The sequence below is a fragment of the Bos taurus genome, chromosome 17 (assembly GCF_002263795.3).
Source record: "Bos taurus isolate L1 Dominette 01449 registration number 42190680 breed Hereford chromosome 17, ARS-UCD2.0, whole genome shotgun sequence".
In the NCBI taxonomy this organism is placed as follows: Eukaryota; Metazoa; Chordata; class Mammalia; order Artiodactyla; family Bovidae; genus Bos; species Bos taurus.
The window spans coordinates 68,906,397-68,924,985 of NC_037344.1; the positions used below are offsets into that span (position 1 = coordinate 68,906,397).

At 57.8% G+C, this 18,589-nt stretch overlaps 2 protein-coding genes across 9 annotated transcripts in view; one reads left to right on the forward strand and one right to left on the reverse strand.

Annotated features, from left to right (window-relative positions):
• Positions 1-298: 298 nt before the first annotated feature.
• ASCC2 (activating signal cointegrator 1 complex subunit 2) overlaps positions 299-18,589 on the reverse strand; it is a 36,026-nt gene continuing 17,735 nt past the window's right edge. For 7 of the 8 annotated variants that reach the window (XM_024977072.2, XM_005218040.5, XM_024977070.2 and 4 more), the window contains 13 exons: positions 17,774-17,886; positions 13,722-13,796; positions 13,188-13,295; positions 12,871-12,939; positions 12,539-12,613; positions 11,066-11,237; positions 9,580-9,794; positions 8,523-8,642; positions 3,291-3,384; positions 3,061-3,191; positions 2,429-2,528; positions 1,227-1,306; positions 299-837 (listed from right to left, as the gene is read on the reverse strand). In XM_024977072.2, the coding sequence (XP_024832840.1) occupies positions 666-837; positions 1,227-1,306; positions 2,429-2,528; positions 3,061-3,191; positions 3,291-3,384; positions 8,523-8,642; positions 9,580-9,794; positions 11,066-11,237; positions 12,539-12,613; positions 12,871-12,939; positions 13,188-13,295; positions 13,722-13,796; positions 17,774-17,886 (1,524 nt within the window). In that variant the 3' untranslated portion in view covers positions 299-665. 8 annotated transcript variants of the gene reach the window in all.
• LOC101904268 (uncharacterized) lies at positions 15,440-17,747 on the forward strand. Its single transcript, XM_059876430.1, has 2 exons — positions 15,440-16,428; positions 17,403-17,747. Exons 1-2 carry the CDS (start codon positions 15,807-15,809, stop codon positions 17,729-17,731), a joined length of 951 nt encoding a protein of 316 aa, XP_059732413.1. The 5' UTR covers positions 15,440-15,806; the 3' UTR covers positions 17,732-17,747.

The window sequence follows — 18,589 nt, forward strand, 5'->3', positions numbered from 1 at the left end:
CGGCTGCGGGGGCTGGTGAGGTCACGGTAAGGGCTGGACAGCAGGGCCTCATGCTGGCCCCTCCTTCCACAGGCAGGGAGTGGAGGCTCAGAGAGCGGGGTGATGGTCTCCGGCCACACAGCAAGGTAGAGCAAGATCAGGAGGGCTTAAAGTGGGAGGCAAGCACGAAAGACTGATGAACAGAGCACCGTCCTGCCCTCTTCCTCTCCTGATGGCGGCCATCGCTGGACTAGGACGGCAGGGCTGGGTGGGGGGCAGGAGCGGGGAGGGGAAGAGGTCACAGGCCGGGCACGGATCCTTTCTTGAAAGGGTCAAAAATTTTATTCGAGGGCCTTTTTTGTTTTCTGTTTGTGAATATACAAGCTTCCCACTGTCCGGGAGAAAGCGAGGTGGTATCTGGCTGCACAAGGTTTGGGAGGCTGGCCCTGGGGCTCTGTTCCCGTCCCTTCGCCTGCTCGCTGGCCTCGCGGTTCTTCGGCCGCGGGCTAAGGCACTGTGTGTTCTGCAGGAAGGCGCTCACGGCTGGCTGGTGGATGACGAATGAGGTGGCCTTCTCAGGGGCTGCGAAGCTGAGGCTGTCGAGGGGTAGACTTGAACTTGGGGCCCTGGCAGGGGGCCGACTGGCGAGGAGGCCCGGACCTCCCGCTGGTCCCGGCGCAGCAGTCTCACGATGGAATCATGCCTTTACTTCTCTTGCGGTCAGCCATGGTCCTCCGGTTGTGGTTGGCTCGGGTGGCCTTGCTGGCTTCCTTCTTCCTGCGTTCCTGCATGGTCTCTCGGCTCTGCCCGTGGCCCCGGGGGCTGCCGGCCACCACTGTGGAGCTGTCATGCCGGTACCTGGGGGAGGAACAACCCACCCCCAGAAGAATCCATCAGCCAGAGGAGGTGGCCCTGACCAGAAGGGGAAGAGCCCGCTGCCTTCCTCCGAGATCCCCAGGAACAGACACCAAGCTTGGGCCAGGACACCCCCATGCCAGCTTGAGGTCGGAGGAGAAATGGAGTCTGCCATCCACTGGCTGTGTGACCTTTGGCAAATTATTTAACACATCTGGGCCTCAGTTCCTTCATCTATAAAATAAGGACAATGACAAGACTAGCTACTTCCTAGATCTGTGGCCAGAGCAACATGTTAACACATGTAAAGCACTTGGGGGGTGTGTGTGGGCTTCCTGGGTGGTGGGCTGGGGCTTCCCCTGCCCATTGACAATGGCGCCGTAAGCGCTCACCCCTTCCTGGCCAGGAAGGCCACACGTCTGGCTTCCGCTTTCTCCCGTAGCACCGCAGGGTCCTGCACAAAGTGGTCGGGCTGTGGAGAAGAAGGGAGAAAAGATCACGAGCTGCCCCCTTTCCCGAAGCTGGGCTGTATCTGGCCCCATCTTGGAGATGCCGCCCATGCCAGGAGCCGGGGGGCAGCCACAGCGCAGCAGGGCAATGCCCCAGAACCTGGCTGGTTGTTCTGGTCCAAGGTCTCCACCTGAAGCCCCCTCCTCTGACCCTTGGCCTTCCTCGTGCCCATTCGCGGCAGAGGTGGCTGACGGGCAGTCACAGCTGGAGCCGGATGATGACAAGGGGGAGTGAGGGGGGAGGCCAGGAGGGGGGCCTCTAGAGACCACGGGGAGCCTGGAACCCAGCAGAGCTGCCCAGACACTGGTGCTTCCCCTCGCTGGCACCAAGGCTGGGGGAGACCGGGACCCAAGGACCACAGACAGACTGTGGGGGCCTGGGCTGTGTCAAAAACACAACACAACAAGGGGAATTAGTAACCTGTGGAAACGGCAGGATTTGACATAAAAACCTGAGCTAACCCCTTGCCTGGAAAGAGGGAAAGCTCTGGGAGGTCCAGGCCTCTGCCGTGCCGAGGAGCCCCTGGGCAGGGGTGCCTGCTGGCCCAGGCCTCAGTGTCCATCAGGCCCTGCCACTCACTGACGTTGGCGGCCCAGCCCTGGACACAACTGAACCTGTCACCCTGGTGGGAGGATGCTGTGGCGGGGGTGGGGAGGGAAGGATCCAGGGGCTCTCATCTGTTTTCCATGAGGCATTAAGATTTCAGTAGAAGAAAAAGTTTAGTGGCTAAAAAACAGAAAATGTTCAAACCCATCATCACAGATGACCTTGGGCTCTAACGCCTCTCTGATGTCGAGAACTGCCAACCTGGGCATGGAGGCTGGCCCCCAGGTTCCTGGGCCTAATGAACCCAGCAGCTCAAAGGCCTGGCCTCTGATCCTTCCCCTGGGCCCTTGAGGGGCCTTGGAAGAGGCTTCTAAGCTGGCAGCTCTTCAAGCAGACATCCTGGGCTCAAAGGGACCCCCTTTCCGGGCAGTGATGCTGAAGATGCCTCAGGGCCAGGCTCTGGGAAGTGGGGCGCAGCCCCTGGCTCACCACTCAGAACCGTACCCTCCCCTCCACCTGCTAGTTGTCAACCAGGTACCTTGGGGGCTTCAACTGTAGCCTCCTCCTCCTCTTCCTCCTCGTCCTCCTGCCCTTCACCGGGCACTCTGGTTCTCAGCACCTGAGGGATGGTGAAGGGCCTGAGGGTTGAGACAGAAAGGGAGATCAAAGACTAGATTAAACCCGGAGAGTGGAGGCTCCGAGGGAGGAGGGGGTCCTGCTGAGAGGGCCCACCAGGACTGGAAACCAAAGTGCTTCTGAAGTCAGCTTTGCGCCCGCCCCTGGACTCTGTGTGGGTACCAAGGTCTGAGGTGGGGGCTTCTGGGAGGCTGAGCTGAGTCCTGGGGCAGGGGTGGTCTCCAGTCCTCTCTCGTCAGGGCGGCACTGCCTTTACTGGGGGAATTGGGGAACCTCCCTAAGATCCCACTGGGGAAAGTTTTCTGCAGTTAAGAAGAAAAATGGAAAACTGCACGAGACCCAGTTGATGGCTCCTCGCTCAGGGTGGGCTGGACCAACCGGCCAGGGGGCTGGCTAGGGGCTGGAGGGAGCACTGGACCAGGAGTCGGGAGGCTGGGGTTCAGGCCCCGGTTTGGTCACTGACTTGCTCGCGAGATCTGTATAAACCAGAGGCTGGGGGAGGGCCGCCCACACCCCCGACGTCGACAGCCTCACCTGCGGCTGATGAGCTCGTCATCCGAGTCCGCATCGTTGGCGCCCACCTGGTTGCCATCGTATGTGTCGTCGTACTCATCCTCGTAGTCGTCCCCGCGGTAGGGCGAGCCCTCCCCGGGCTGCAGCGGCACCTGCGACGGCCGAAGCGTGGGTCCGCGGGGCCCGGGCTGGCGGCCGGGGACGCCTACCCCCCGCCCGCCCCGCCCCTTCCCCTCGCCAGCCCCGCCCACCTCCTCCACCACCACGCTGTACTGCTCAAAGCGCTGCCGCTGCGCCTGCACCTCCCGCTTGTCGTTCAGCAGGCTCCGCGCGCTCTCTTCCTTCCTAACGTCGAGAGGGAACAGCGGGGAGACACGAAGGAAAGCCATCAGGCTTCGAGGGCAGCGGGAGGGGGCCGTAGCGCGAGGGTCCAGACAGACCACCGCTCACTTCTCCCGCCTCTGGCCGCCGCAAACTGAGATCAAGCACCGGCGGGGGGCGGGGGGCTCACCAGGTCCAACCACTTCCGAGGCCCCCCTCCCCAAGGAGCAGCTGTTAGAGTGTAACACCTGTCCCCTCCTTTCAGCCGGGAGACTCCCCTTCGAGGCGTCCACCCCGGAGAAACGTTGGCCCCCAGCGCAGAGAGGTCTGATTGGAGATTTTCTTTTCAGCACTGTGTGTAACAATGAAAAACGAGAGCAACTCATGTCCATCATGGCCCAAGGACAGGGGCCACTGACGCTGGGTGGCAGTTCTCAAGAGCGACAATTTGTGCTGATGGAGACAGAATTCTAAGACATCCTCCAGGGGAAAAAAGCAAGCGCAGAGAAACACACAGTGTGATCTCATCTGTGTGAAAAGCAGAGGGCAGACCAGACCTGTCCTCTCCTGCGAGGACGTCCTTATCTATGCACAGGAATAGAGACAGAGGGCTGGTAGGGCCCCACCCCCAACCTGGGCTGCTCTGAAGAGGGGCCTGGGGTCACTGGAATCATTTCAAAGGAACAAAACCTGAAGAAACGGCGAGCCCACGGGTGGCTTTCGTAGTCAGCTCGGGGAGCCCCAGCCCCTCCCTCTCACCCCGCTTTTCAGCCCAGGGACCCTGTCTGGCCTGCGGTTCAATCTCTCATGTCAGATGGCACGGTGAGAAAAGTCTGGAAGTTTGACTGCCATCCTGTCACAGGGGAGGCCAGCCGGGGGCGGGGAGGGGCGTGTTTGGGAACACAGCGAGCTGCAGCACAGCCGCGGGGACTCGGGACTCTGGACTCGAGGCTTTGCAAATCTGTAGAAGAACCTGGCTTGTCGGACACACAGGCCTGTGCAGTGTAGTTTCTAGCCCTGCAGGGGAAAATCAATATGAGGTGCCAGGCAAGAAAATCCAGCTTAGCCGTGAAACTGGGCCTCTGGAATGTATCAGGGGTAGGGGGAAAAAAAAAGAAGAGGCACAAAGCCCGCAGCGTCCATAAAAATCTTCTATTAACAGGCTTTTAGTGCGGGGAGGGCCAGGTGCCTGAGTCTGTCGAGCTGTGTCTGGCCTGGGAGCCTGGGGCAGATCAGAACTGGGGCTGCCAGCACAGTGGGTTAGGACCTGCTTCCTTCAACTTTTTTTTAGTTTTTTGTTTTTATTTGGTTGCGCTGGGTCTTAGTTGCAACATGTGGTATCTAGTTCTCTGACCAGGGATCGAACCCAGGCCCCCTGCATTGGGAGCACAGAGTCTTAGCCACTGGACCACCAGGGAAGGCCCCCTTCCACGGTTTTTAATAAGGGGTTACTATGAGCTGGGCTGGGGAGAGATTCAGAAGAGTAAGATCTGGATTTGCCCTCATGGAACTCAGTCTAGTGGCAAAGAGCAGAAGTGTGCTAGATGAAGGCACATACGTCCTGGAAACACAGGGAAAGTAGAAATGGATGGGGGTGCAGGGGGCTGAGTCGGGGGGTCGGGGGAGGCGCTGGAGAAGGAGTCTTGGAAGCTCCGTGATGTGGAGATGTTTGGTCTGGACCAGGGAACCATCTCGGGCCACAGGAATCTCACCTCATGCCAGAAGAGGGAGCCTGTGACCGTGGCCTCGGCCCTTAGCAGGCGCTCTCTCTGCCAAGCTGAGGGGTGGAGAGGAGAGAGGCAGAGAGGAAGTGAAGGGGCCAAGCTCGTTCAGGTGGAGCCTTCAGGTGAAAGCGCACCCATTCAATCAACAGAGGCTTCCTGAGGTCCTGCCAGGTGCCGGGCCCTGCGCTGGGCCAGGGGACCCAGGCTGAATGAGCACTGTCACATTCTCTCTGCCCCATCCCACGGCCCCTGGTCCACCCGGTCCCCAGTGCGGACAGAGGGAGGTTCTTTCACGCTGCATGGCCTCTGGTTATGTGGCTCCCCGGCAGGACCACAGAGAAGGCTGGCAAAGTGCCCCTGCCTCAGCTGGGTCCTAGGAGAGGACACAGGTAAGGCCAGGGTACCTCGTCCAGGAAGGCTCTGGGCCCATGACCTCATATGAAGCCAGAGAAGGAAGGAAAGAAAGAAAGGGGCAAAAGCAGCCAGGAGCAGACACACCCGAGGGCCAGGTCAGCCAAGCCGCAGGAGCGCCAGAGCCTGTCTGGAGCAGGGCGCGTCCTCTGCCTCCCTCAAGTCCAGGTACATGCGGGCTCCTCTGGGGCTCAACCACCTTTCTCCTCCTCACCTCCTCCAGCCTGTCCTTCAAGATTGGCCCTCAAATTGGCCCTTAGAGGGGTGACACTCTCCTTTGAATTTCTAAAGGGTCTGCAGAGGCAGTAAAGCCCTCCTATTCCAGGGGAGGAATCAGGGGATCCAGAGAGGCCAAGTAACCCTCCCAAGGTCACACAGCTTCCACCAGCATAGCCGGGGCCAGAATATAGGTCTCCTGACTCAAGTCTGCTTGGCTATTTCCTGAGCAGTGTGATCACAGGCCGGCCCCTTATCCTTGCTGAGACTTGATCTTGCCTCCAGGGATGATGCAAGGATGAAATCAGACGATGCCCAGAAGGGGACCTGGCACCTGCTGAGCTTCACAAAGGGAATCCAGTCTCTCTGACTACAGGACTTGTCAGAGCCTTTAATGGGCTAATGTGCTCTGTGACTCTCCAGTGAGGCACACAGGGTGCGTAAGCATTTTTGGCAACAGAACTAATCTGAAAGAGAATGCCTTATCTTCTGGGGCACCACTGTCGAAAGGAGTCAGGGGGCCCTGCGTTACCCTCACCGCCTCCTTCCCTAGCTACGATACACCTGCAGCGCGTGTGCTTAGCGCCGACCTAACAAGCCCCTCACCTCACCCCCATTCCTAGCAGCTCCTCGTTTTGCTCAGGTCCTTCCTCTCCCCTCTTCTCCAGGAGCCCTGGAGCCCAGCTCCCCAGTGAGATGTGAGGAGGCTTGGGGGGCCACTGGGAAAGGTCTCCTGGTCTCTAAGAGAGGTGCAGAAAGACTTGACCCTGACTTCCTGGTGGCCTGGTCATTTCTGGATGTCATGCTGCAGCCACCCAGGGGCCACGAGAAAGCAAGATGCGGCCTTGAAGACGTGCCTGCACCACAGGTCAGCTGCGCTCAACTGCCCTACCCTGCGCCCACCTGTCCCACACGGGGACAGAGTTCCTCATTTCTTGAGCCATTTAGGGCTCAAGTATCTGGTTTAACGATGCACATACGTTTTAACTCGAGGGTGATCTGCCTTGTGCTGCTTGATTTCTCACGTGTTCTGTGAAGACAGGGCCCAGGCCCTAAGCTCCCCGCCCTGCCCACATCAGGACGGGTGACCCCACTGAGGCCTGTACGTGCACCTCCCAGCACCTCTCCACTCTGTTGCATCTTGATTGATGGTCTAAGTCATTCCCAACATCTCTGTGCCGTGGGAGGGCGAGGCCTGGGTGCCCCGTTCCCCGTGGGAGGGCGAGGCCTGGGTGCCCCGTTCCCCGTGTCTCCCAGTGTGTCGAGCACAGGATCTGGCCATAGTCAATCACTTAATAAATATTTGCTGAGTGGATAAATAAATAACGCGCATATGAACAGAGCCCCTGCCTCTCTGTAAACCCCAACCCCTGGGCTGCCCAGCACGAGGCCAGGAAACGTCTGCCGCGGTTTCTGCCTGGGCAGCCGGGCGCCCCTTGGAGCAGGGGGACAGCCCTCGCCGTGTGCCCCTCTCCTGCAGCAGGGCCTGGAAGGGCGGCCACTGAGGCGGGACAACACGGCCAGCCTCAGATCTGGGGATGTCGCAACGTGCGTGACTAAGCAGTCTGCAATAGCTTCCTGTCCAGCCAGCCAGATGGCTTTACAGTTGCCCTGTGCCAGGTCCCCGAGCCCTCAGACGGCCACTCTACCAGCGCTGGACGGTCCTGGGAGCAGGGAACAGCTTGTGCTTCTAGCACTGGGGCTCCTGTCCCAAGAATCGGGCAGGGCCCTCTCCCCTCTCTGCCCCTCACGGCCTCCATCTACGTGATGAGGGAGAAGGCGCGCTGGACTTGCCCAGTGGCCCCCAGCTTTGTAGATTCCATGAAATGGCTCCATTAACACTGCAGGGCTGGCACTGGGCTGGTAGCATCTGATCCTGCCACCACGCCATGGGGCTGCTGACTCTCAGTCCCTCCAAGGGGTCCCGAATCCAAAGCCAGGGGATCCTTCCAGAACATACACTGTACTGGTGAAGGGGACCCTTGCCATGCTCCCCATGGCCTCGGGGCCACCGACCCTGCTGTTCGGTCCACCTGGAAAGCTTCTCCTGCCCGCTCTGCACAACTGACCCTCCCTCGTCCTTCCACCATCCACCCCAAGGCATTGTCTCCGAGAAGCCTTTCTGCCTGAACTAAAGCCCCAACTAGAGGCTTGGGAGTCTGCACGCCTCCACCTTGGAGAATCTGTTTAATCTGTGAGTTCACGGGGCTTGTTTGCCAAGCTGATCAGTGCAAACGCCACGTGGGCAGGGGCTGTGTCTGTTCCACCCCCCACCATGTCCCCAGCACCTTATAAATCCAGGGCCTAGAAGCACCGGGCAAATATTTGTTGAATAAGTGAATAAATCATGAATGGACTTTTCAATGCCAAAAAAGTACGAAGGACATAGACCAAAAATAAGTAGAAAGGCCTTCAAATGTAATATACTCATTTGGGCAGAGGCCTTCATTCTCCCGTTGTGTCCCTGGGTGGAGAGGCGCCAGTCAGGGAGCACTGCTGAGGAGCACTCACCAGCTGTCCCACCCGGGGACTCCTCCAAAGATGGGACAAGGGAAGAGGGGCTGGTTTGGCCCTGCTGGCCTTTTGCTGTCAAGGAGGACTCACTAACTCTGCGCACAGGGTTGGAGCCTGAAGCCAGACTGTTAGAGGCCCGGAGCCCGGCTGCAGGGAGCATACTGATCTGGGGTATGGGGGAGCCCCAGGCGGAAGCTCTGTAATCACTTCCATCAAGATGACGGCCCTGGGTTTCTGTCGTCCTCTCTGCACTTGCAGAGTTGGGGTTTCTGGGGCCCCACGGCCCACCGGACTCACCTCCTGCCCTTGTGCACCCGGCTCAGGTCCACCGAGTCCCTGCTGAACACATCAAACTCGTCATTCTGGAAGACGTTGTGACGAGACGTCAGCAGGGGCGTCGGGTCCGGCTTCACCTGTCTGGGGGGTGGCACAGAAATCCATTTCGGGGGGATGCTCCTGCTCCCACGTGCGGTCCGTGAGAGCCTCCGCTCCCCAGCAACAGCCACACCTGGGACACAGGCTAAAAACCTGCCCAAGCCTGCCCCGGCCTGGGGAGGTGGCCGCCCTGCACATGTGCCACTCACACAGGTGTGTTCCCAACAGCCCTGCAAGACAGAGGTCACTTGAGCTCGGTTTTTTTCTTTTTGCCTTGGTGCCTTCACCTGTAAAATGGGCACATGGAGGCTGAGGAGTTGGTTCAAAGGCAGAGCTAGCTTCGTTCTGGAAGTTATTCACTCATTCATTCAACAAACAACATTTATTCATGGAAGAAACATCTATTTACTCTCATTCCTGTTGCCCCTGGGGGCTTTAGGGAAGCAGTGGGCCCAACTCAGGAAGGGTGGGTGTGGGGGAATTCCCTGATAGTCCAAGGGTTGGGACTCCACACTCTCACTGCCGAGGGCCCTGGTTCAATCCCTGCTCAGGGAACCAAGATCCTGCAAGCTGCGGTCAAAAAAGCCCCAAAAAACAAAGGAAAAGAAGGGTGGGTATGAAGGAAGTGAGAAGCTTGGCTGTGCTCCCTCAGTGACCAGGCAGGCAGCAACATCAGAGCTCAGAGGGCTGTAACCCCTCAGTTGCCCCCCGCACCCCATCTCCCAGGAGGTGGAGCAGGGAGGCCCAGCGGTGCCCACTCTGCGCTGCAGGGGGCATGCGAGGACCTCTGGGGGCCTGAGGTTTCTGTTTCCCCAAAGAGGACGTTAGCTTCCGTGGCTGGGAACTGCCACTGTGGGGAAGTACCAAGTACGGGACACATGAGAAAGAGGAGTGGGAGGCAGAGGAGATGGGAAGGGCCCTGACGAGGACCCCGGGGCAGTCTGGGCACCGCGAGCTTCCTCCCACCCACTGCTCCTACCTGTCCAGGCCGCGGTCCAGTTGGCTGAGGGTGGGGGCCAGCCGCCCTTCCAGGATGTTGTTGATCACCTGCTCGGGCTCGTAGCTGTAGTGCTCCAGGCAGGCCAGGATGAAGCCCTCGCCGAGGTCCGGCAGCAGGTCCTTCACTTGGGAGATGAGCGAGTCCAGCTCCACACCGCACACAGTGGGGCCCGGGGCTGCGGCTGCCCCCAGGCACTGCGGAAGAGACAGAGGGGATGCCTGGGCTGGGCTGGGGACAAGCCCCAAACAGCACTGGTCTCAGAGTCAGGCGACCTGGTGTGAGTCCCAGCCCTGCCCCTCCTGGCTGAGGGACCTTAGCCAAGTCTCTTAAGTCTCTCTGAGCCTCCATGTCCTTCTGTATGAAGGGTGAGCTACGGCTTAACAGCTGAGCTGCTGCTTCTGGCTGTGTGACCTTGGGCAGGGCACTTAACCTCTCTGAACCTCAGTTTCCTCCTCATAAAGCCCCCAGACTACACCTACTTCATGGGGTTGTTTTCAAATGGTTCAAAGAGACGATACACAAAAAGTGCAGCGCACAGAGCCTGGTGTGGACGAGGCTGTCCACAAGCGGCCGTGGCTTCTGGGAGCCAGCCCCTTTCCCCCTCTGACAGCCTGACGACTGAGGTCAGAGGGGAACAGCAACCGCTGGAGCTGGCTGATGTGGAGAAGTGCCCCTTTGGCTGGGAATGGGTTAATTTTTTCAGCTTTTCAATTAAAGAAATTCACAAATCAAAAAAACAATAATAAAACTCCTCTGTGTCTGAGGCAAGAAGCCAAATGGGGAAAAGGTGGTGGGGAGGGAACCACCAATCTCCAAGGGCCTGGAACAGTGGGCACGGGGCCTGGAGCCTAACAGAAGGACAGCAGCGTCTGGCAGCGGGGCATGGGGGCCGATCACTCACTCCTCGTGGCAGCTCTGAGCACCCACGTGGAGACAGGGACCCTGCCACCCCCCCTTTACAGGGGAGGAACCAGGGCTCACGTGAGGGACATGCCTAAGGGCTCAGAGCTGGCAGGTGGCAGAATCAGGGTACACCCCTGAGCGGCCTGACCCCAGAGACTGTGTCATCTTAATTCCCACGTCACGCTGCCTCCCGACACGCAGGAGAGAGCCCTGGGTCAGTGGCCAATCAGGAGGATCACAGAGGTGGCGATGCTGGGTTCTGGCCACGTCCGGAGCGACAGCACCAGCTCAGCGGCTTCCTGTTTAGAGGTGCACACCGATGGAGAGCTCATGTGGAAAAAGCTCCTGTGCTTCACCTTGTGGGGGGAACTGAGGACCTGACAGCTAAGCGCCTTGCCTACCTCACAGGCCACCCAGCTCGCCCTCGGCTCAGAACCCTCGAAGGGCAGCATGGAGCAGGCCGGCGGCTCAGAAGCTGTCAACCCCAAAACAAACCCTTTTCCTCGCGGGAACACAGGAGGGAGGTCTCCTGCTGCCCCGGCCAGTCCCATCCGTCACACACCTTCTCCTCCTGGGGGAGTGAGGACGGCCCGCTGAGCACCTCTGCCTCCGCCCCAACCCCGTTAGGGTTCTCGGCCGTGGCTGAGTCTCTGGCACGCGTGGCTTTCTTCCGGTCCACCCCTTCCCAGGCACTCTCCACCGCCTGGAGGATGTAGGCGGTCCGTGTCTCGTCCCTGGGAGGACGGGTTAAGGAGTCTCTCTTCACAGCCCTCTCTCCACCCCTCACTGCATGGCTGAGGCCAGGGGCCACCTGGGCTGCACCCCACGGGCACTGCGGGCTCCTGGGCTGCCTGGGGAAACGGGCCAGCCCATGGCTGCACAAGCCTTAAAAGCCAGTACCCGCGCTCTGCAGAGAGCAACTCTGCGTAAGGGCAGGGCCAGGGTCTGGCAGCCGGGGGTCCTGGGACAAGGACCCCTCAGGAGGAGGGCCCGGCGGGGGCACTGCCACCAGGCATCCTGTGCAACCCGTTGTGGGCTTTCTGCAAAAGCTGGGGGCCCACAGGGTGTCCCTGAGGCCGGACTGAGCAACCTACCCCAGCCGTCCAAATGGCCCGCAGGCCCATTCCTCCCGGCCCCTTGTCCCTCTCCAGTACCCCGGGGGCTGCCAAGTCAGATGCTGGGTAGTTGCTCTAGACTCTTTCACTCTACTTTCTTCAAAAAAAAAAAATTAATTAATTAATTAGGCTCTGCCAGGTCTTAGTTGCAGCACTCGGGATCTTTGGTCTTTAGTTACCGTGTGTGGGATCTAGCTCCCTGACCAGGGATCGAACCTGGGTCCCCTGCATTGGGACCACGGAGTCTTAACCACTAGGCCACCAGGCAAGTCCCTCCCTCAGGCTGCTTCTAACCCAAGCACCCACCACCCGAAGTCTGAGACTGACAAGGTCAACCCCCGCTTCACATCCTTCCAGGTCTCCCAGCACCTGCAGGGCTCACCCCAAACTCCTCAGCAAGGGCCACCCCAGGGCTCATCTGCCACGGCCAAACCCGGCCCCCACCAGACCCCTGTGCCTCAGCGCCTGCAGGCTACACACAACGTCTGTGGGCTCAACACTGTGCCCCGGGGAACACTTAGTTCAGGGCGTGGCCATCTCCTATTCCTCGCACTACTCTCAACTTGGGTTTCGCTTCTGTATGGCACCCCCTCCTCCCCTTGACTCCCCTGCCTCTGAGTGACACTCTCGCTGCCTGTTTGCTTATCTGTCTCCCATCCTGCGTGAGGTCTCCGAGGGCAGGGATGAGTCCCTCTTGGTCACACAGGCCCAGACGCTCAGCAAAGACCAGGGAAAGGAGGGCTATGTGTACCCCGAGGATCAGAGCAGTCTTCTCCTCCCAAAACAGGGAAAGCTGGCTCCCACGTGTTCTGGGGCTAAACGGTCCCTCCACATCTCTGGGTCCAATCTGGTCAGGATCCAGGACCCAGGACCCAGGACCCAGGGCCGGGCCCACTCCGGGGGCCGCCGTGGAAGGATACAGGGCGGAGGAGGCCTGCTCCAGAAGGCTGACATCATCGGCCACGGGGAAGAGTGAATCGTAGTCCCTCAGGAACCTGGAGGGGGGCGGGAGTCAGAGGTGTGGTGCGGCGGGGTGTGGGGGAGCGGGAGTTAGAAGGGTGGTGAGGCGGAGGCGGGACTTAGAGGGTGGCGGGCACACCAGGCTGGTTTGCCACTCCCCGTGTCTGCTGCCCAACCACAAACACCAAAAGCTTAGCTCGTGGTGAGCACAAGGCAGGGGCTCTATTACGGAAGGCTTCTCCTGGGGCTGGTGGGATGACCGGGCCCCCTCCCGCTGCTACTCCCAGCTCACCTCTTCTCCTGCAGCAAGGAGCTGAAGATCTGAAGGAAGTCTTCGATGAAGCCCTGAATGTTGTCACAGCTGGAACAGGACACAGAGAAGAGGATGAGCTCACTCCCTCCAGACAGGCTTGGCTCCTTCCCCACCCGCCCCACCCCTCTGCGGCCTCCCTCTGCCACTCGAGGAAAGAGGCATTCTTCCCGGTTTCCCATCTTTGCTGGGCAACCCTGGGGCAGGGGAGGGAGCCCCGTGCAATGAGGGCAGCACCCCGGCGGGGCTTGGGGAGGGGGCTCTCCCGCCTGGGTGGGCAGAGGATCCCAAACGCCCACCTGTTTTCCAGGACTGGGAGGAGGCAGGTCTGATTCAGGAGGATGTGGAGAATCTCCAGTAGCTTCTTCTTGGAATGGGAGAGCCTCTGCCACAGATCACCTAGCAGCCTTGGAGGCCAGAAAGAAAAGTAGATCTGAGAGGCAGAAAGGCGCCAGGGGAGCTTCTTCACAGCCTTTGCAGGCGCCCCCCACCTCACCCTCCATCCCCGGGGGGCTGAGAAAGCCTCAGTTCGCTGCTGATAGCAGCTGGCAAAGGGCGACAGGCTCTGAGAGGCTGGCTGGTTCCAGGGCCACCTGTCAGCTCAGATGGTGGCTCAGGAACCAGCGGGTTCATAAGAGTCTGGAGCAACAGCTGAGGGGGAAAGGCTTCCTTGCTGCCAGGAGGCTGCTAGGTAGGGAGGGAAGCACTAGCTGAATTTGCGGGGCCTCTCGTCCCTGGCCCTTGACCGTTGACATAGAGAAGCGGGTGCCGATGCCCAGGACGGGTGGGCTGGGGCTCTCTCACAACAGCCCTCAGTTTTGTCCCCGCCTCACTTGCTGTCTTCAAGCCTCCTCTTCTTAATTGCAGACTCCAGTTCGGGAACGGCTATTTCGTAAAAGGAAGCTAGCCTGCAATGACACACACAGGGTAAAAGGCTGGATTAGTTCAGAAATCTCACACTTAGAAAAATCAAAGCACGCTCAAGGGAGCAGGAGGGCACATTTTTTCCTGCCAGGTTGTCCCCAAGACAAGTTTCTCCCTCAGCGTGGATTGCTCCGCTGTGGCTGGTCCTAGGAATAGCCTGGTGGGCAGTGACCTGGAGCTCGCCCCCTGCTCAGATGGGAATCCAAGATCCAGAGGGGTTCGTTCTCACAGAGCAATGAGCGGGCCACCCAGGATGCAGCAAGCTTTGAGGAATAGGTACAAGGTGACTTTCTTCTTGCTCAGAAACTGCCAGCAGCTCCCTACCTCCTATGATATCAGAGTGAAACTCCTCTCTCTGGTGCATCTGTACCCGGTACAGCCCAGCCAAGCTGGCTTCTCACCTCAGTAACCTCACAGCCACCTGTCCTCAACTCAGACTTAAACTCTCCATCCCCTAAATTAGGAGATTGAGATTAACATATACATACTATTACACGTGAAAGAGGTAACTAATAATGACCTACTGGACAGCACAGGGAGCCCTACCCAATGTTCTGTAACAACCTAGATGAGAGAAGAATCTGAAAAAGAATGGACACACATAGATTTTGTTGTTGTTGTTTAGTTGTTAAGTTGTCCGACTCTTTGCGACCCCACGGCCCATTGCCTGCTAGGTTCCTCTGTCCATGGGATTTTCCAGGCAAGAATACTGGAGTGGGTTGCAATTTCCTTCTCCAGGAAATCTTCCCAACCACTTGTGTCTCCTTCATTGGCAGGCAGATTCTTCCCTGCTGAGCCACCAGGGAAGCCTATATATATGTATATGTATATGTGTGTGTGTGTGTATATATATGTGTGTGTGTGTATATACATATGTGTGTGTGTGTATATATATCTGATTCACTTTGCTGTACACTTGACACTAACAGACCACTGTAAATCAACTATACTCCAATAAAAAAAAACACACAAAACCCAACTCTCCATCCTAGCCACATGTTTCCTGACCATAAGCTCACCCTGTGACCATTCCTCTCTGGAACCAGACACGCAGCACTCAGAAGATGCTGTTCTTACACCTTAAAATGCAGCTACCTCTCTTCATGGCATAAGTCTATCTCTGAACATCTTAAGTTCCCAAAGCCAGAAAAGCAGCTGATTTCCTAGGACTGAGCTGAATCTGCAGCAGCAGATGTAATGTACCCTGTAAATATTCGTCTGTCGATCGCTGGCTCCTGGCAACTTTTTCCTGGTGTGGGGCTGTCCGTAGATGAGGGTAGGCAGGCCAAAAGAGGCGGGGCTTTTGAGGCCCACAGCGTGGCACCCAGAAGACAGAGAGGACAGTTTGGCTCAGAGTCAGGCGTTGCCATGATACACTGCTGGTGAAAGGGTAAATTGAAACACCCCCTATGGAGGGTGATTTGGCGAAATCCGTGAAAATTTCAAATGCATGTACCATCTTTTCCTGCAATTCTACTTCCAGGAATTTATTTCTCAGATATAGTTCTAAAGGTACACAATGACCTAGGTGCACGGTTAGCCTTCATGGCAATGTTTTTTTTTGGTAATAGCAAACAGTTGGAAAAAACCTAAAGTGCCATCTCTGGGGTCTGGGGTCCCCCACAATGGAGTTCTACACAGAGATACCAAAGGCTGAAGGTGGTTCATGCACAGATATGCATTAAATTTAAAAGTAAAATGCCTACAGCACATATAGCATTCATAATGTACCAGCATGTATGCCTGCCCAGTCATGTCCAACTCTTTGCAATCACAGGAACTGTAGCCTGCCAGGCTCCTCTGTCCATGGGATTTTTCAGGCAAGACGCTGGACTGGATTGCCATTTCCTCCTCCAGGGGATCTTCCTGACCCAGGGATTTAGCCCGCGTCTCCTGAGTTCCCAGCATTGGCAGGTGGATTCTTTACCACTGAGTCACCTGGGATGCCCAATATGCCAGTATATGAAATACTAAAAAGAGGAGGGAGGTAGATAATGTGTTTATTTGCTTATATGTGCATATTTACATGCATATCTTTGGAAAATTCCACAAAAAAACTAACCCAATGGTTGTGTGTGAGGAACAGAAGTGGAGAAGGGGGAGAGGGAGACTTTTCAAATGTGTGTTTTATACACCCTGTGAATATATTATTTGTTCATAATATTAAAGGACAGAGAGGAAGGTGGAGAAGGCTGCTCAGAGAGATTAGCTGGAGGGTGTTTGGTGAGGTAACCCCTTGCCTGGAGCCCTGGGGGGGACCAAGGCCCCTGCTCAGCACGCCTTCCTGGCCTCCAGCACAGTTGGAACAGGCTGAGCCGGCCTCAGGCTACCGGCCTCAGGCTATTTGTGGGTCTGAGGCAGCATCTCTTGCCAAAGGCAGGGTCACTCGCAGTCAAAAGTGTTTTCTTTCCTTGCTCCTCACCCTGAGGTGGGTGGAGCTGCGGCCCTGCTCCAGGGGTGGTTGTTGTTCAGTGCCTAAGTCGAGTCTGACTGTTTGTGACCCCATGGACTGCAGCACACCAGGCTCCCCTGTCCTTCACCGTCTCCTGGAGTTTACTCAAACTCATGTCCATTGTGATGCCTTCCAGGTACCTCTTGGGAAACTCAGCTCTTCCGGTAAGGACCCTCCCACCATCTCCAGAGACCCTTTCCAAGGCCATCTGTGCCCCATTTGGGAAGATGCTTTCGCAAAATGGGAAAGTGCTCATGGTGAATGAAAATAAGCCTAAGAACAGCCTGATTGTTCAGAGTGATTTTCATTTCCTACCTCTGGGGAGTTCCCAGGTTTCCAGTTTGCCATGAGGTAAATACCTTTTTAAAAATTGTGACAACATTTTTAAAAGTCCTGTCCCCACCCTTTTCTTCTGGGGACAGTGTGGATTGGCGCTTTTTTCTAACATTCTCTGGGAGGCTGAGCAATCCTCACGTCTGATTTTCAAGAGCTCAGGGGACCTGGTGGGCTCAGGGCGCCAGCTGCCATCTCGGGCACGTGTCTGCGCTAGATAAATGTTTTGTGGAATAGCTGGGCAAATGACCCAATGGACAGAGGGCTGGGGGGATGGAGTTGGATAGCTCCCAGAATGGCGGGGGGAGATGCCTGGCAAGAACAGCTGGAGGCCACTGAGAGCAGGACAGGCCCCCACCCCCCACAGTTGCCGGGCAACAAACCAGTTACCAGCTTCCGTCCCGGCACCCCTTTCTCACTGCCCAAGGAACGGATGCCCACGTGGCTAGGTGGGCAAAGAGGGTCTTTCTCCCTCCCCTGTATCCCCCTCCTGGTCTTTCTGCATCACAGCAGGATCTTTCTATGACTTCTTTGGATAGAAGCCTCCAGGGTCCCTCCTGCCTCCACGATAAAGGCCCCACTCCCTGCCAACACACAGCACACGGCAAGTCTGACTTCCCTGGGGCCGCATCTTGTGGTCGCCTGCTCCCCAAGCCCACTCCCCCACTCATACCCCCCATCATACTGCACTGCACAGCTTTCTCCATCATCTGGGCCACCGCAGGCTTTCTCTGCCAGGCAGGTTGCTGTTCATTCTTAAGGTCTCATCTAAGCGTCACCCTGAAACCGTCTCTTATTCCTCCAGACAGAGCAGTGCTCCCTCGTCTGCATTCCTGGTGCGGCCCCACCAGCTGGCCCCACGTGGACGCACCTCTGCTTGCGTGCGCGCCTCCCCACACTGGAGGCCGAAGTCCGCAGCCTGAGCCTCCTCAGCCTCTGGCACTCCCGTGCCCACCCATGCTGGGGGCTCTGCAGCAGACTGGGTCTGAACGGAAACTGCCCCGCCCTTGGCTGGCGTTTTTCTCCCTCCCCTACCCTGCTCTTAGCCCCTCCAGTAAAAGTCATTCTCAAATGCAGCCTCCACGCAGGTGGGTGCTGGAAGAGGGGGCCCGGCAGGTTCTGAGCGTCCAATAAATATTGGCTGAATGTGGATGTGAATAACTGCAACTGCTGTACCTGTAACAGAAGTCGTGTTTCTGGAAGGTCGGACAAGCCAGAGGGAAGATGTCCAGAAAGGCCCAGAGGGTGGTGCAAGTGTCACAAAGGTAGAGGACGACGTCCTTTAACTCCTGTCAGGCCAGAGGAAAAACACCGCATTAGTCTCCCCCAGGGACAGCCCTGCAGAGGGTCTGAGGCAAAGCGGACAGAGCCCAGGGTCCCCCTCGGGTCTGCCTGCCGCAGCTCCAGAGGACGCATGCCCAGGGAGGTCTAGGGTGACCTCTCGCTCCAGGTTAATACGATTCTTTCTTTGAAGCTGAAGGAGAACCCATCCCTGAATCTGAAAACAGTGCCGGAGGTCCCACACAGAAATTACACCCCAGGGAGGCCAGGACACCCAGCCCCCACGCGCCGTCGGGTCTGGAGAGCGTGTTGGGCTCCCTGATTCTCCCAACAGCTCAAACAAGAGGCTGGGCTGCAGGTCAGATCTCCACTTTACAGATAAGGGAACTTATCTGAGGTTCACGGGGCAACATGCCCTGTTCCCACGGCACTCACTGTGCCCTTTTCTGGAACGCTTGTTTAAGGCCTGCTTTCCCACGACCGCGCAAGCTTCAGGAGGGCAGCCCACCGCACCCTCGGCCCTGCTCTAACTCCCGTGCTAACACAGGCGTCTGCTTCTGTAACCACTTGGGCCTCACAGCCCAGCCTGGGGGCCTGGCATGTGCTTGGGGGCTCCTCGGGGCATGCTGGTGCCATGAATGAATGGCCCCATGAGTAATGCACCCAGGAACCCGTCCAGCTGAACTAAGCGAAGGCTAAACCTCCATGCTG

What these genes read in the sequence shown, in the direction of transcription:
- LOC101904268 (XM_059876430.1), top strand. Translation starts at nt 15,807, where the DNA reads ATGTGTTTATTTGCTTATATGTGCATATTTACATGCATATCTTTGGAA. An exon ending in TGGGAAACTCAGCTCTTCCG is followed by an intron (nt 16,429 to 17,402) that starts GTAAGGACCCTC and finishes TTATTCCTCCAG; the next exon opens with ACAGAGCAGTGCTCCCTCGT.